Source organism: Hyperolius riggenbachi, chromosome 10, assembly GCF_040937935.1.
Source record: "Hyperolius riggenbachi isolate aHypRig1 chromosome 10, aHypRig1.pri, whole genome shotgun sequence".
NCBI lineage: Eukaryota > Metazoa > Chordata > Amphibia > Anura > Hyperoliidae > Hyperolius > Hyperolius riggenbachi.
Window position 1 is genome coordinate 270922612 of NC_090655.1, and position 17974 is coordinate 270940585.

Consider the following 17974-nt stretch of genomic DNA (forward strand, 5'->3'; position numbering starts at 1 on the left):
ATGCATCTTTAAGTACTTTGCAGTACTGGTCGGAGTCTTAAAGTCATGCCCATGAGAGGTGCTCGGAGTCCCTTTAAAGAACAGCAGAGGTGACATGGGACATGATGAGATAGACATGTGTATGTAGAGTGCCAGGCACACAAGTCACTTTTTTTCTTTCTCTGCTTGACAGAGTTAAACATCCGGTATACAAGGGACAGCTTCTGTCCGGGTCGGACTGGGTCAGACTGTAGCATAACCATCATTGATAAGTAATTACAGCCATAAAACACTTTCCTGTCAGTAAATGGCTTGTGAGAGCAGAAGAGAGATAATAATTCAGATTTGAGCTCTGGCATACTTCAATGAAGGGGTCGCTGAGCAGTGACAATGAAACAGTAACAACTTAAAAACTAGATTTACATATAAAATAAAACTGTAGGATATCTAAAAAAAAAAAAAAAAAAAGTCATTTTTAGGAGAAGGAGGATAAATACAATTTTTTTTCATCAGTTTATGTCCTGTAACATATTATTGTAGCCGCTGCGCTATTTAGCAGGCGGCTGCGATTGAATTGAAATTTATCATATTATTGTTAGTGGAGATCAGGGGGTGTTAAAGTTAGGGACCACCAGGGGGGTGTTAAAGTTAGGGACCACCAGGGGGGTCTTAGGGTTAGGGACCACCAGGGGGGTCTTAGGGTTAGGGACCACCAGGGGGTCTTAGGGTTAGGGACCACCAGGGGGTCTTAGGGTTAGGGACCACCAGGGGGTCTTAGGGTTAGGGACCACCAGGGGGGGTCTCAGGGTTAGGCACCACCAGAGGGGGTCTTAGGGTTAGGGACCACCAGGGGGGTCTTAGGGTTAGGCACCACCAGAGGGGGTCTTAGGGTTAGGCACCACCAGAGGGGGTCTTAGGGTTAGGCACCACCAGGGGGGGGTCTTAGGGTTAGGGACCACCAGAGGGGGTCTTAGGGTTAGGGACCACCAGGGGGGTCTTAGGGTTAGGGACCACCAGGGGGGGGGGGTCTTAGGGTTAGGGACCACCAGGGGGTCTTAGGGTTAGGCACCACCAGGGGGGGTCTTAGGGTTAGGCACCACCAGGGGGGGTCTTAGGGTTAGGCACCACCAGGGGGGGGGTCTTACGGTTAGGCACCACCAGGGGGGGGGGTCTTACGGTTAGGCACCACCAGGGGGGGGTCTTAGTGTTAGGGACCACCAGGGGGGGTCTTAGGGTTAGGCACCACCAGAGGGGGTCTTAGGGTTAGGCACCACCAGGGGGGGGTCTTAGGGTTAGGGACCACCAGGGGGGGTCTTAGGGTTAGGCACCACCAGAGGGGGTCTTAGGGTTAGGCACCACCAGGGGGGGTCTTAGGGTTAGGGACCACCAGGGGGGGTCTTAGGGTTAGGCACCACCAGAGGGGGTCTTAGGGTTAGGCACCACCAGGGGGGGTCTTAGGGTTAGGGACCACCAGGGGGGTCTTAGGGTTAGGCACCACCAGAGGGGGTCTTAGGGTTAGGCACCACCAGGGGGGGGGGGGTCTTAGGGTTAGGCACCACCAGGGGGGGGTCTTAGGGTTTGGCACCACCAGGGGGGTCCTTAGGGTTAGGGACCACCAGGGGGGTCTTAGGGTTAGGGACCACCAGGGGAGGTCTTAGGGTTAGGCACCACCAGAAGGGGTCTTAGGGTTAGGGACCAGCAGGGGGGGGTCTTAGGGTTAGGAACCACCAGGGGGGTCTTAGGGTTAGGCACCACCAGGGGGGGTCTTAGGGTTAGGGACCACCAGAGGGGGTCTTAGGGTTAGGGACCACCAGGGGGGGGTCTTAGGGTTAGGGACCACCAGGGGGGGTCTTAGGGTTAGGCACCACCAGTGCTGTGGAGTTGGAGTTGAATCGGAGCTATTTTGGGTACCTGGAGTCGGAGGTTTCAATAAACTGAGGAGTCGGATAATTTTTTAACCAAATTTATAGCCTTTATAGAAAATAGACTAGTATGCCAAGACTAGTCTTGGCATACTCTAGCATGGCCGGGAGATTGCGTAGATTTGTCACCGATGCTCTTCTATGAACAAAGCCTACTTGGTTGGGGTGTATGAGCCGTGGTAGAATTTCCACCAGTCAATTAGCCATTAGTAAGTTTGTTAGAATTTTGATATCCTGAATGCATGCATACAGTGGCTTGCAAAAGTATTCGGCCCCCTTGAAGTTTTCCACATTTTGTCACATTACTGCCACAAACATGCTTTCATTTTATTGGAATTCCACGCGAAAGACCAATACAAAGTGGTTTAAATGTGAGAAGTGGAACGAAAATCATACATGATTCCAAACATTTTTTTACAAATCAATAACTGCAAAGTGGGGTGTACTTAATTATTCAGCCCCCTTTGGTCTGAGTGCAGTCAGTTGCCCATAGACATTGCCTGATGAGTGCTAATGACTAAATAGAGTGCACCTGTGTGTAATCTAATGTCAGTACAAATACAGCTGCTCTGTGACGGCCTCAGAGGTTGTCTAAGAGAATATTGTGAGCAACAACACCGTGAAGTCCAAAGAACACACCAGACAGGACAGGAAATTTAAAGCAGGCTTAGGCTACAAAAAGATTTCCAAAGCCTTGAACATCCCACAGAGCACTGTTCAAGCGATCATTCAGAAATGGAAGGAGTATGGCACAACTGTAAACCCACCAAGACAAGGCCGTCCACCTAAGCTCACAGGCCGAACAAGATGAGCGCTAATCAGAAATGCAGTCAATAGGCCCATGGTGACTCTGGACGAGCTGCAGAGATCTACAGCTCAGGAGGGGGAATCTGTCCATAGGACAACTATTAGTCATGCACTGCACAAAGTTGGCTCTTATGGAAGAGTGAAAAGAAGAAAGCCACTGTTAACAGAAAAGCATAAGAAGTCCCGTTTGCTGTGTCCCCCACATGGCTTGTGGCAAACTGCAAACATGTGGAAGAAGGCTCTCTGGTCAGATGAGACCAAAATGGAACTTTTGGGCCAAAATGCAAAACGCTATGTGTGGCGGAAAACTAACACTGCACATCACTCTGAACACACCGTCCCCACTGTCAAATATGGTTGTGGCAGCATCATGCTCTGGGGGTGCTTCTCTTCAGCAGGGACAGGGAAGCTGGTCAAAGTTGATAGGAAGATGGATGGAGCCAAATACAGGGCAATCTTGAAGAAAACCTATTGGAGTCTGCAAAAGACTTAAGACTGGGGCGGAGGTTCACCTTCCAGCAGGACAACGACCCTAAACATACATCCAGGGCAACAATGGAATGGTTTAAAACAAAGCATATCCGTGTGTTAGAATGGCCCAGTCAAAGTCCAGATCTAAATCCAATCGAGAATCTGTGGCAAGATCTGAAAACTGCTGTTCACAAACGCTGTCCATCTAATATGACTGAGCTGGAGCTGTTTTGCAAAGAAGAGTGGGCAAGGATTTCAGTCTCTAGATGCGCAAAGCTGGTAGAGACATACCCCCAAAGACTGGCAGCTGTAATTGCAGCAAAAGGTGGTTCTACAAAGAATTGACTCAGGTGGATGAAAAATTACGCACACCCCACTTTGCAGTTATTGACTTGTAAAAAAATGTTTGGAATCATGTATGATTTTTGTTCCACTTCTCACGTGTACACCACTTTGTATTGGTCTTTCACATGGAATTCCAATAAAACTGATTCATGTTTGTGGCAGTAATGTGACAAAATGTCGAAAACCTCAAAGGGGACGAATACTTTTGCAAGCGTGTGTGTGTGTGTGTGTGTGTGTACATACATACATACAGTGGGTTGCAAAAGTATTCGGCCCCCTTGAACTTTTCCACATTTTGTCACATTACTGCCACAAACATGCATCAATTTTATTGGAATATAAAAATACAAAGTGGTGTACATGTGAGAAGTGGATCGAAAATCATACATGATTCCAAACATTTTTTACAAATAAATAACTGCAAAGTGGGGTGTGCGTAATTATTCGGCCCCCTGAGTCAATACTTTGTAGAACCACCTTTTGCTGCAATTACAGCTGCCAGTCTTTTAGGGTATGTCTCTACCAGCTTTGCACATCTAGAGACTGAAATCCTTGCCCATTCTTCTTTGCAAAACAGCTCCAGCTCAGTCAGATTAGATGGACAGCGTTTGTGAACAGCAGTTTTCAGATCTTGCCACAGATTCTCGATTGGATTTAGATCTGGACTTTGACTGGGCCATTCTAACACATAGATATGTTTTGTTTTAAACCATCCCATTGTTGCCCTGGCTTTATGTTTAGGGTCATTGTCCTGCTGGAATGTGAACCTCCGCCCCAGTCTCATGTCTTTTGCAGTCTCCAAGAGGTTTTCTTCCAAGTTTGCCCTGCATTTGGCTCCATCCATCTTCCCATCAACTCTGACCAGCTTCCCTGTCCCTGCTGAAGAGATGCACCCCCCGAGCATGATGCTGCCACCACCATATTTGACAGTGGGGATGGTGTGTTCTGAGTGATGTGCAGTGTTAGTTTTCTGCCACACATAGCGTTTTGCATTTTGACCAAAAAGTTCAATTTTGGTCTCATCTGACCAGAGCACCTTCTTCCACATGGTTGCTGTGTCCCCACATGGATTGTGGCAAACTGCAAACGGGACTTGTTATGCTTTCTGTTAACAATGCCTTTCTTATTTCCACTCTTCCATAAAGGCCAACTTTGTACAGTGCATGACTAATAGTTGTCCTATGGACAGAGTCTCCCACCTGAGCTGTAGATCTCTGCAGCTCGTCCAGAGTCACCATGGGCCTCTTGACTGCGTTTCTGATCAGCGCTCTCCTTGTTCGGCCTGTGAGTGTAGGTGGATGGCCTGGTCTAGGTAGGTTTACAGTTGTGCCATACTCCTTCCATTTATGAATGATCGCTTGAACAGTGCTCCTTGGGATGTTCAAGGCTTTGGAAATCTTTTTGTAGCCTAAGCCTGTGGTGATATATTGGGGTGCTGATGCTGTTAAGGATAATACAGTAATATATTTCATTTTCCCATTTTTATATCTGCTGTGTTATGTCAAAGGTGTAGATATGCCAGGCTAGATTCATGGACTGTTCATGTGATTGTGTGTGTGGGTCAATAGACCTACATTTGCATCTAAAGAGGACTTCAGTGAATAGAGCTGGGGTAACCAGACAATGGTAGAAGTGAAGTGTTGAAGTCATTGACAATGGAATTCATTGACACTTCTGTTGATGAAGGCTGTTAAAGCATTGTGAAGAACTCTAGACTAGTCAGGAAGAGTCTCTTCACCAAAAGTTGACATGTGTGTTAAACACTATTTCATTGTGAGGAAATTGAATTATTGGTGGAGGTGCAAACTATACCCTGTAAATTACATCTATTGGAAGGGGTTGGAAATCTCTGAAGACTTTAAAAACGGAGACAGGAAAAAACCTTAATCAAGTTTCACCTGGAGTTGAAAAGCCTCACTTCACAATCTTTTGATGTATAGACTTTTACCTGGAAATTGAATTATGTCTGAGATTTAATTAAAAACTAGTTCCTCCCCTCCCCAAGGAAGTTGCAGTCTCCAGGCGTAGCTCACAGTATAAAACAGCAGCTAGGATAACCACAACTTGTAGTTCTTGGAGATAGCACAGACGGCTAGAACTAACCTGGTTCCTGACCAGAAAGTGCGTACTCCCGCAACAACGCCAGATCGATACGCTGGTACATTTATTTCCCCGTTTATTTTGGTAAGCAAATCGCTTTGTGTGTATTTTTGTAACTTTTATCTTTGTAACCTTTTACTTTGTTTTTTTGTAATCTTTTGTATATATTCTGTTCTGCATTGTTCCACTTTTTTCCCTGGAATATTAAATTATTAGTTAATAAGCTTGACTTCTGCTGTACTAAACTAACACTCATAGCCTAGAAGAGATTGAAGTGCAACTGTGTATAAATCCATGCCTAATTGTATGCTTGAGCAACACTACCATATGAAATTGTAATTGCATTGTGTGTGGGGGCGTTTGTCATACGTTGGCCTAAAGTGCGCAGCTGACCCAACGTACGAAAACGCCAGTGCGAGTAGCAACAGCAGAGTGGCTAACAGTATCGTTCGGAACGACTGTTAGTGGTTTTGCTTCACTACAGTGCAAGATTGCAACTGTGTGTGTGTGTGCGTGGCATTCCCGTATTCGGCCTAAAGCGCAAAGCTGACCCGAATACGAAAACGCGGATTGCGCGCTGAGCACTCGACAGCAGAGTGGACGTGTCTAGCAAATCGCTAGTGGTGGCAGTGAGAAGTGTTCTGGGGGGGTCACAGCCATGGTTGTAGCTCAAATAAGGCTGCTCCCCGCTTGATCTGGTCAAACCCGCAGTCGGGAACCGTATGCGCAGGCATGCCGCGGGCCGGTTCCTAACAAAGCCTGCTTAAAATTTCTCAATAACTTGATCCCTGACCTGTCTTGGACCTGTTTTGTGTGTTCTTTGGACTTCACGGTGTTGTTGCTCCCAAAATTCTCTTAGACAACCTCTGTGGCCCTCACAGAGCAGCTGTATTTGTACTGACATTAGATTACACACAGGTGCACTCTATTTAGTCATTAGCACTCATCAGGCAATGTCTATGGGCAACTGACTGCACTCAGACCAAAGGGGGCTGAATAATTAAGTACACCCCACTTTGCAGTTATTGATTTGTAAAAAAATGTTTGGAATCATGTATGATTTTCGTTCCACTTCTCACATTTAAACCACTTTGTATTGGTCTTTCGCATGGAATTCCAATAAAATGAAAGCATGTTTGTGGCAGTAATGTGACAAAATGTGGAAAACTTCAAGGGGGCCGAATACTTTTGCAAGCCACTGTATGCATGCATTCAGGATATCAAAATTCTAACAAACTTACTAATGGCTAATTGACTGGTGGAAATTCTACCACGGCTCATACACCCCAACCAAGTAGGCTTTGTTCATAGAAGAGCATCGGTGACAAATCTACGCAATCTCCCGGCCATGCTAGAGTATGCCAAGACTAGTCTTGGCATACTAGTCTATTTTCTATAAAGGCTATAAATTTGGTTAAAAAATTATCCGACTCCTCAGTTTATTGAAACCTCCGACTCCAGGTACCCAAAATAGCTCCGATTCAACTCCAACTCCACAGCACTGGTGGTGCCTAACCCTAAGACCCCCCCTGGTGGTCCCTAACCCTAAGACCCCCCCCCCTGGTGGTCCCTAACCCTAAGACCCCCTCTGGTGGTCCCTAACCCTAAGACCCCCCCCTGGTGGTGCCTAACCCTAAGACCCCCCTGGTGGTTCCTAACCCTAAGACCCCCCCCCCCCCTGGTGGTGCCTAACCCTAAGACCCCCTCTGGTGGTGCCTAACCCTAAGACCCCCCTGGTGGTCCCTAACCCTAAGACCCCCCCTTGGTGGTGCCTAACCCTAAGACCCCCTCTGGTGGTGCCTAACCCTAAGACCCCCCCTGGTGGTCCCTAACCCTAAGACCCCCCCTGGTGGTGCCTAACCCTAAGACCCCCTCTGGTGGTGCCTAACCCTAAGACCCCCCCTGGTGGTCCCTAACCCTAAGACCCCCCCCTGGTGGTGCCTAACCCTAAGACCCCCTCTGGTGGTGCCTAACCCTAAGACCCCCCCTGGTGGTGCCTAACCCTAAGACCCCCTCTGGTGGTGACTAACCCTAAGACCCCCCCTGGTGGTCCCTAACACTAAGACCCCCCCCTGGTGGTGCCTAACTGTTAGTGGTTTTGCTTCACTACAGTGCAAGATTGCAACTGTGTGTGTGTGTGCGTGGCATTCCCGTATTCGGCCTAAAGCGCAAAGCTGACCCGAATACGAAAACGCGGATTGCGCGCTGAGCACTCGACAGCAGAGTGGACGTGTCTAGCAAATCGCTAGTGGTGGCAGTGAGAAGTGTTCTGGGGGGGTCACAGCCATGGTTGTAGCTCAAATAAGGCTGCTCCCCGCTTGATCTGGTCAAACCCGCAGTCGGGAACCGTATGCGCAGGCATGCCGTGGGCCGGTTCCTAACAAAGCCTGCTTAAAATTTCTCAATAACTTGATCCCTGACCTGTCTTGGACCTGTTTTGTGTGTTCTTTGGACTTCACGGTGTTGTTGCTCCCAAAATTCTCTTAGACAACCTCTGTGGCCCTCACAGAGCAGCTGTATTTGTACTGACATTAGATTACACACAGGTGCACTCTATTTAGTCATTAGCACTCATCAGGCAATGTCTATAGGCAACTGACTGCACGCAGATCAAAGGGGGCCGAATAATTATGCACACACCACTTTGCAGTTATTTGTAAAAAATGTTTGGAATCACGTATGATTTTCGTTCCACTTCTCATGTGTACACCACTTTGTGTTGGTCTTTCATGTGGAATTCCAATAAAATTGATTCATGTTTGTGGCAGTAATATGAGAAAATGTGGAAAACTTCAAGGGGGCCGAATACTTTTGCAACCCACTGTATATATATATATATATATATATATATATATATATATATTTGAACTGGTTAAACTCGACGGACTTTTTTCAACTCAGATAACTATGTAACTATATAGATATAGATATTTATAGATATATATATATATGTCCCCATTCATTGATCTCTGGGCTAATGGGCGGCAGGGGGTGTACGGGCGGGAACAAGAGCACAGGGGCAGTAATATGTAAATCTACGCCCCTGGAGCTAAGATGAAGTCTGCAGGAGCATAGATATACTGTATCTAATACATTGAGTGGTTAAACACCAAGTAAACTCTCAACAGATGCACAACATATGGGAGAGCGTTCAACCAGCCAATGCTCCAACCTGGAAAATGCCTGATGTACGCCAGGGACCAACGCTTACAAATGCCTGCAAACGCATGCAACCTCTTGAGGAGTCGATGGAGTTTGATATAGACAGAGTAGCAACAATCCAATGCACTGAGCAGCAGGAAAGAGTCCTCAAAATTCAGAGTAAAAATGCTGCCATGTGCACTTTTCAAGAAGTAAAACAAACATTAGTAAAGAACACTTATGGCCAAAACATTTCCCACACTCAACACAAATGTCTCACAAGCAGTGATTTCCGTGCAAAACATTTCCCACACTCAGCACATGAGTAGGGCTTCTCACCAGTGTGAGATCTCTCATGCATGACAAGAGTTTCTTTCTTCCGAAAACATTTCCCACACTCAGCACATGAGTAGGGCTTCTCACCAGTATGAGATCTCTCATGTCTGACAAGTTGTGATTTCAGCCCAAAACATTTCCCACACTCAGCACATGAATAGGGCTTCTCACCAGTGTGAGATCTTTCATGTACAACAAGCGATCCTTTTTCTCCAAAACATTTCCCACACTCAGCACATGAATAGGGCTTCTCACCAGTGTGAGTTCTCTCATGTATGAGGAGATGTACTTTCTGCCCAAAACATTTCCCACATTCAGCACATGAATAGGGCTTCTCACCAGTGTGAGATCTCTCATGTCTGACAAGCTTTGTTTTCTCTCCAAAACATTTCCCACACTCAGCACATGAATAGGGCTTCTCACCAGTGTGTGATCTCTCATGTATGACAAGTTCTAATTTCTGCCCAAAACATTTCCCACACTCAGTACATGAATAGGGCTTCTCACCAGTGTGAGTTCTCTTATGAATGACTAAGTTTGATTTCTGCCCAAAACATTTACCACACTCAGCACATAAATAGGGCTTCTCACCAGTGTGAGTTCTCTCGTGTGTGATAAGGTTTGATTTCTGTCCAAAACATTTCCCACACTCAGCACATGAATAGGTCTTCTCACCAGTGTGCGATCTCTCATGTTTGACAAGGTCTGATTTCTGCCCAAAACATTTCCCACACTCAACACATGAATAGGGCTTCTCACCAGTGTGAGATCTCTCGTGACTGACAAGATGTGATTTCCAAGCAAAACATTTCCCACACTCAGCACATGAATAGGGTTTCTCACCAGTGTGAGATCTCTCATGACTGACAAGATGTGATTTCCAAGCAAAACATTTCCCACACTCAGCACATGAATAGGGTTTCTCACCAGTGTGAGATCTCTCATGACTGACAAGATGTGATTTCCAAGCAAAACATTTCCCACACTCAGCACATGAATAGGGTTTCTCACCAGTGTGAGATCTCTCATGACTGACAAGATGTGATTTCCAAGCAAAACATTTCCCACACTCAGCACATGAATAGGGCTTCTCACCATTGTGAGATCTCTCATGTCTGACAAGTACTGATTTATGCCCAAAACATTTCCCACACTCAACACATGAATACGGCTTCTCACCAGTGTGAGATCTCTCATGACTGACAAGATGTGATTTCCACACAAAACATTTCCCACACGTGGAACAGGAATGAGACTTTCCAGCGGGGGGAGGGCTGTGCTGGGTATGAGGCCCCTCAGGGTTAGACAGGTGAGGGTAGTCTGGGGGAATATTTGGGGTCACCAGGATATGTGCAGGACACTCTTGTCCAGTGACTTCATCATTCGTTGTACAGTCTGTGGATACAGAGAGACGAGTCTCTGAGAGGTTCCAGATGCCGGGACTCCACCCTGCAAATAGAGAAACATCATCACTTCCTGTTAGAGAATTCTGAGGGGAGGAGCAATTATCATTAGGGAGGGTCAGTGAGCTGCTGAGAATTCTAAAGTAATGCAAAGATGATGTAGATAAGAAATGGGCCAAATGCAGCATCTGTGTAAAGGTGGCCATACAATTTTTCAATTAGATAATTTAGTTCGATTATTCTGTTAGATCGAATATAAAGATTTTTCCAGCATGTCCGATCATTTTTCCCGAAAAAACGGGATAATCGTTCGAATTTCGAATTTCTTGATCGAAAATAAAAAAAATTTCAACTTTCATTCAATTCGATCATTTAGATCGAATAAACGGGAAAATCGAACGTTTTTATTGTACCGTGTATGGCCACCATAACTCTGCATATAATTAGCATATAATTAGCACCATCAGATTGGAAATGGGCCAAATGCATATAATTAGCATATAATTAGCTCTGCATATAATTAGCACCATCAGATAGGAAATGGGCCAAATGCAGCATCTGTGTAACTCTGCATATAATTAGCATATAATTAGCACCATCAGATAGGAAATGGGCCAAATGCAGCATCTGTGTAACGCTGCATATAATTAGCACCATCTCAAAGTTATTGGCATGACCATCGCTAGTTATCAGCAGAAGGTTGTGCTGATTACAGGCCACCAATCACATGACAATAGCTTTGCATGCACATTTTATGTGTCTTGGAATTTGGACAATGAAATACATTTCCTGAGAAATGTGATTAGTGGCATACAATTTGCATGACATTTGCATATAAGTACAGAGTTGTATGCATCACATTGCCCATCTCTACACAAAGTATTGGCCATACATTGAAGAGCAGTAAATTGTAGAGCTTGATGAGACAATGGAAGCAATGTGTTACTCCTGTGACAACAGACCTACAGTGGTGTGAAAAACTATTTGCCCCCTTCCTGATTTCTTATTCTTTTGCATGTTTGTCACACTTAAATGTTTCTGCTCATCAAAAACCATTAACTATTAGTCAAAGATAACATAACTGAACACAAAATGCAGTTTTAAATGATGGTTTTTATTGTTTAGTGAGAAAAAAACCTCCAAATCTACATGGCCCTGTGTGAAAAAGTGATTGCCCCCTTGTTAAAAAATAACTTAACTGTGGCTTATCACACCTGAGTTCAATTTCTGTAGTCATACCCAGGCCTGATTACTGCCACACCTGTTTCAATCAAGAAATCAATTAAATAGGAGCTATCTGACACAGAGAAGTAGACCAAAAGCACCTCAAAAGCTAGACATCATGCCAAGATCCAAAGAAATTCAGGAACAAATGAGAACAAAAGTACTGTAATTGAGATCTATCAGTCTGGTAAAGGTTATAAAGCCATTTCTAAAGCTTTGGGTCTCCAGCGAACCACAGTGAGAGCCATTATCCACAAATGGCAAAACATGGAACAGTGATGAACCTTCCCAGGAGTGGCCGGCCAACCAATATTACCCCAAGAGCGCAGAGAAAACTCATCCGAGAGGCCACAAAAGACCCCAGGACAACATCTAAAGAACTGCAGGCCTCACTTGCCTCAATTAAGGTCAGTGTTCACGACTCCACCATAAGAAAGAGACTGGGCAAAAAAGGACTGCATGGCAGATATCCAAGGCGCAAACCACTTTTAAGCAAAAAGATCATTAAGGCTCGTCTCAATTTTGCTAAAAAACATCTCAATGATTGCCAAGACTTTTGGGAAAATACCTTATGGACCAACGAGACATAAGTTGAACTTTTTGGAAGGTGCATGTCCCGTTACATCTGGCGTAGAAGTAACACAGTATTTCAGCAAAAGAACATCATACCAACAGTAAAATATGGTGGTGGTAGTGTGATGGTCTGGGGTTGTTTTGCTGCTTCAGGACCTGCAAGTCTTGCTGTGATAGATGGAACCATGAATTCTACTGTCTACCAAAAAATTCTGAAGGAGAATGTCCGGCCATCTGTTCCTCAACTCAAGCTGAAGCGATCTTGGGTGCTGCAGCAGGACAATGACCCAAAACACACCAGCAAATCCACCTCTGAATGGCTGAAGAAAAACAAAATGAAGACTTTGGAGTGGCCTAGTCAAAGTCCTGACCTGAATCCTATTGAGATGTTGTGGCATGACCTTAAAAAGGCGGTTCATGCTAGAAAACCCTCAGATAAAGCTGAATTACAACAATTCTGCAAAGATGAGTGGGCCAAAATTCCTCCAGAGCGCTGTAAAAGACTTGTTGCAAGTTATCGCAAACGCTTGATTGCAGTTATTGCTGCTAAGGGTGGCCCAACCAGTTATTAGGTTCAGGGGGCAATTTCTTTTTCACACAGCTCCATGTAGGTTTTGAGTTTTTTTTCTCACTAAATAATAAAAACCATCATTTAAAACTGCATTTTGTGTTCAATTATGTTATCTTTGACTAATAGTTAACGTTTTTTGATGAGCAGAAACATTTAAGTGTGACAAACATTCAAAAGAATAAGAAATCAGGAAGGGGGCAAATAGTTTTTCACACCACTGTATATGTAGTTATAGCAAGAAATCTGTGTTATGTTTGTAGAGCAATGTGGTGTCACTTACACTTTCTTATTATCGCTCTATCCTCGTGTCTCATATGCCCCTTGTAATGTACCTTTATCTCTCTCTTGTCCCTAATTATAGGAGCTGCGAGGTGGAGGAATTATCCATTTATGTTACAGAGACCCCAAACCACTAATATTTCTGTATCTGGATATAAATACCTACATATATACTTCTATATATTACAGTATAGCCATATCTCTCCTCCCATCCTTTTGCCCAATGAGGAACCAAACTGCTGCACACTTGCACACTGCAGCTCCTATTGGACAGGAGATCAGTGGGGGTGGGGAAAGGGTGGGGCTAGAAATCACTGGACCCCCTGCAAAACTTGGGAAACACCTTCACCTTGTTACCAAACCTGACATGACCCAATTTTTATTTTATTAATTCACCATAGACTTACTCCTCTGCCCCTCCCCCCTCCACACATATTTCAGTGCCTCCTCTGCCCATCCCCCCTCCACACACACTTATTTTAGTATCTCCTCTGCCCCTCCCCCTCCACACACACTCCTCTGCCCCTCCCCTCCACACACACATTTATTTCAGCGACTCCTCTGCCCTCCCCCCTCCTCCACACCTACTTATTTCAGTGACTTCTCTGCCCCTCCTCCCTCCATACACACTTATTTCAGTGCCTCCTCTGCCCATCCCCCCTCCACATGCACTTATATAAGTGGCTCCTCTGCACCTCCCCCTCCACACTCACTCCTCTGCCCCTCCACACACATTTATTTCAGTGACTCCTCTGCCGTTCCCCCTCCACACACACTGATTTCAGTGACTCCTCTGCCCCTCCCCTCCATACACACTCCTCTACCCCTCCCCCTCCACACACACTTATTTCAGTGATTTCTCTGCCCCTCCTCCCCCTCCACACACACTTATTTCAGTGACTCCTCTGCCCCTCCCCCTCCACACACAATTATTTCAGTGACTCCTCTGCCCCTCCCCTCCACACACACTTTTTTCAGTGACTCCTCTGCCCCTCCCCTCCACACACATTTCAGTGACTCTGCAGCTCCATTCCACACACACTTATTTCAGTGACTCCTCTGCCACTCCCCCCTCCACACACACTTATTTCAGTGCCTCCTCTGCCCCTCCCCTCTCCACACACACTTATTTCAGTGCCTCCTCTGCCCCTCACCCCTCCACACACACTTATTTCAGTGCCTCCTCTGCCCCTCCCCTCTCCACACACACTTATTTCAGTGCCTCCTTTGCCCCTCCCCCTCCACACACACTTATTTCAGTGACTTCTCTGCCCCTCCCCTCCACACACGTATATCAGTGCCTCCTCTGCCCTCCCCCTCCACACATAATTATTTCAGTGCCTCCTCTGCTCCTCACCCCTCCACACACACTTATTTCAGTGCCTCCTCTGCCCCTCACCCCTCCACACACACTTATTTCAGTGCCTCCTCTGCCCCTCCCCTCTCCACACACACTTATTTCAGTGCCTCCTCTGCCCCTCCCCCTCCACACACACTTATTTCAGTGCCTCCTCTGCCCCTCACCCCTCCACACACACTTATTTCAGTGCCTCCTCTGCCCCTCCCCTCTCCACACACACTTATATCAGTGCCTCCTCTGCCCCTCCCCCTCCACACACACTTATTTCAGTGACTTCTCTGCCCCTCCCCCTCCACACACGTATATCAGTGCCTCCTCTGCCCTCCCCCGTCCACACAATTATTTCAGTGCCTCCTCTGCCCCTCACCCCTCCACACACACTTATTTCAGTGCCTCCTCTGCCCCTCACCCCTCCACACACACTTATTTCATTGCCTCCTCTGCCCCTCCCCTCTCCACACACACTTATTTCAGTGCCTCCTTTGCCCCTCCCCCTCCACACACACTTATTTCAGTGACTTCTCTGCCCCTCCCCTCCACACACGTATATCAGTGCCTCCTCTGCCCTCCCCCCTCCACACATAATTATTTCAGTGCCTCCTCTGCCCCTCACCCCTCCACACACACTTATTTCAGTGCCTCCTCTGCCCCTCACCCCTCCACACACACTTATTTCAGTGCCTCCTCTGCCCCGCCCTCTCCACACACACTTATTTCAGTGCCTCCTCTGCCCCTCCCCCTCCACACACACTTATTTCAGTGCCTCCTCTGCCCCTCACCCTCCACACACACTTATTTCAGTGCCTCCTCTGCCCCTCACCCCTCCACACACACTTATTTCAGTGCCTCCTCTGCCCCTCCACACACACTTATTTCAGCGACTCCTCTGCCCCTCTCTTCTCCACACACACTCCTCTGCCCCTCCCCGCCACACACACTTATTTCAGCGACTCCTCTGCCCCTCCCTTCTCCACACACACTCCTCTGCCCCTCCCCCTCCAAACACACTTATTTCAGTGCCTCCTCTGCCCCTTTCCCTCCACACACTTATTTCAGTGCCTCCTCTGCCCCTCCCCCCACACTTACTTCAGTGCCTCCTCTGCCCCTCCCACTCCACAGACACTTATTTCAGTGACTCCTCTGCCCCTTCCCCCTCCACATACACTTATATCAGTGCCTCCTCTGCCCCTCCACATACACTTGTATCAGTGACTCCTCTGCCCCTCCCCTCTCCACGCACACTTATTTCAGTGCCTCCTCTGCCGCTCCCCCTCCACACACACTTATTTCAGTGCCTCCTCTGCCCCTCCACACACACTTATTTCAGCGACTCATCTGCCCCTCCCGTCTCCACACACACTCCTCTGCCCCTCCCCCTCCACACACACTTATTTCAGTGACTCCTCTGCCCCTCCCCCCTCCACACACACTTATATCAGTACCTCCTCTGCCCCTCCCCCTCCACACACTTATTTCAGTGCCTCCTCTGCCCCTCCCCCCTCCACACACACTTATTTCAGTGCCTCCTCTGCCCCTCCCACTCCACAGACACTTATTTCAGTGTCTCCTCTGCCCCTACACACACACTTATTTCAGCGACTCCTCTGCCCCTCCCTTCTCCACACACACTCCTCTGCCCCTCCCCCTCCACACACACTTATATCAGTGCCTCCTCTGTACCTGTGTGAAGCCCACTTACAGTAGCTTGCAAAAGTATTCGGCCCCCTTGAAGTTTTCCGCATTTTGTCACATTACTGCCACAAACATGAATCAATTTTATTGGAATTCCACATGAAAGACCAATACAAAGTGGTGTACACATGAGAAGTGGAATGAAAATCTTACATGATTGCAAACATTTTTTACAAATAAATAACTGCAAAGTGGGGTGTGCATAATTATTCAGCCCCCTTCCGCCTGAGTGCAGTCAGTTGCCCATAGACATTGCCTGATGAGTGCTAATGACTAAATAGAGTGCACCTGTGTGTAAGCTAATGTCAGTACAAATACAGCTGCTCTGTGAGGGCCTCAGAGGTTGTCTAAGAGAATATTGGGAGCAACAACATCGTGAAGTCCAAAGAAAACACCAGACAGGTCAAGGATAAGGTTATTGAGAAATTTAAAGCAGGCTTAGGTTACAAAACAATTTCCAAAGCCTTGAACATCCCACGGAGCACTTTTCAAGCGATCATTCAGAAATGGAAGGAGTATGGCATAACTTTAAACCTACCAAGACAAGGCCGTCCACCTAAACTCACAGGCCAAACAAGGAGAGCGTTGATCAGAAATGCAGTCAAGAGGTTCATGGTGACTCTGGACGAGCTGCAGAGATCTACAGCTCAGGTGGGGGAATCTGTCCATAGGACAACTATTAGTCATGCACTGCACAAAGTTGGCCTTTATGGAAGAGTGGCAAGAAGAAAGCCAATGTTAACAGAAAAGCATAACAAGTCACGTTTGCAGTTTGCCACAAGCCATGTGGGGGACACAGCAAACATGTGGAAGAAGGCTCTCTGGTCAGATGAGACAAAAATGGAACTTTTTGGCCAAAATGCAAAACGCTATGTGTGCCGAAAAACTAACACTGCACATCACTCTGAACACACCATCCCCACTGTCAAATATGGTGGTGGCAGCATCATGCTCTGGGGTTGCTTCACTTCAGCAGGGACAGGGAAGCAGGTCAGAGTTATAATGGCAGTATTTGTATAGCGCCTTTCTCCTGTCGGACTCAAAGCGCTTGCGAGGCAGCCACTAGAGCGCACTCAGTAGGCAGTAGGCAGTAGCAGTGTTAGGGAGTCTTGCCCAATGAACTCCTTACTGAATTACTGGCTTACTGAACAGGCAGAGCCGAGATTTGATGGGAAGATGGATGGAGCCAAATACAGGGCAATCTTGGAAGAAAACCTCTTGGAGTCTGCAAAAGACTTGAGACTGGGGTGGAGGTTCACCTTCCATCAGGACAACGACCCTAAACATAAAGCCAGGGCAACAATGGAATGGTTTAAAACAAAACATATCTATGTGTAAGAATGGCCCAGCCAAAGTCCAGATCTAAATCCAATCGAGAATCTGTGGCAAGATCTGAAAACTGCTGTTCAAACGCTGTCCATCTAATCTGACTGAGCTGGAGCTGTTTTGCAAAGAAGAATGGGCAAGGATTTCAGTCTCTAGATGTGCAAAGCTGGTAGAGACCTACCTTAAAAGACTGGCAGCTGTAATTGCAGCAAAAGGTGGTTCTACAAAGTATTGATTAAGGGGGCTGAATAATTATGCACACCACACTTTGCAGTTATTTATTTGTAAAAAAAAGTTTGGAATCATGTATGATTTTCGTTCCACTTCTCACGTGTACACCACTTTGTATTGGTCTTTCATGTGGAATTCCAATAAAATTGATTTAGGTTTGTGGCAGTAATGTGACAAAATGTGGAAAAGTTCAAGGGGGCCGAATACTTTTGCA

At 46.5% G+C, this 17974-nt stretch overlaps 1 protein-coding gene across 1 annotated transcript in view; it reads right to left on the minus strand.

Annotated features, from left to right (window-relative positions):
* Positions 1-17974, minus strand: part of LOC137537198 (uncharacterized) — a 107798-nt gene that overhangs the window by 49903 nt on the left and 39921 nt on the right. Inside the window, 1 exon segment of the mRNA XM_068259307.1 lies at positions 9046-10550. Within this exon segment, the coding sequence (XP_068115408.1) occupies positions 9046-10550 (1505 nt within the window).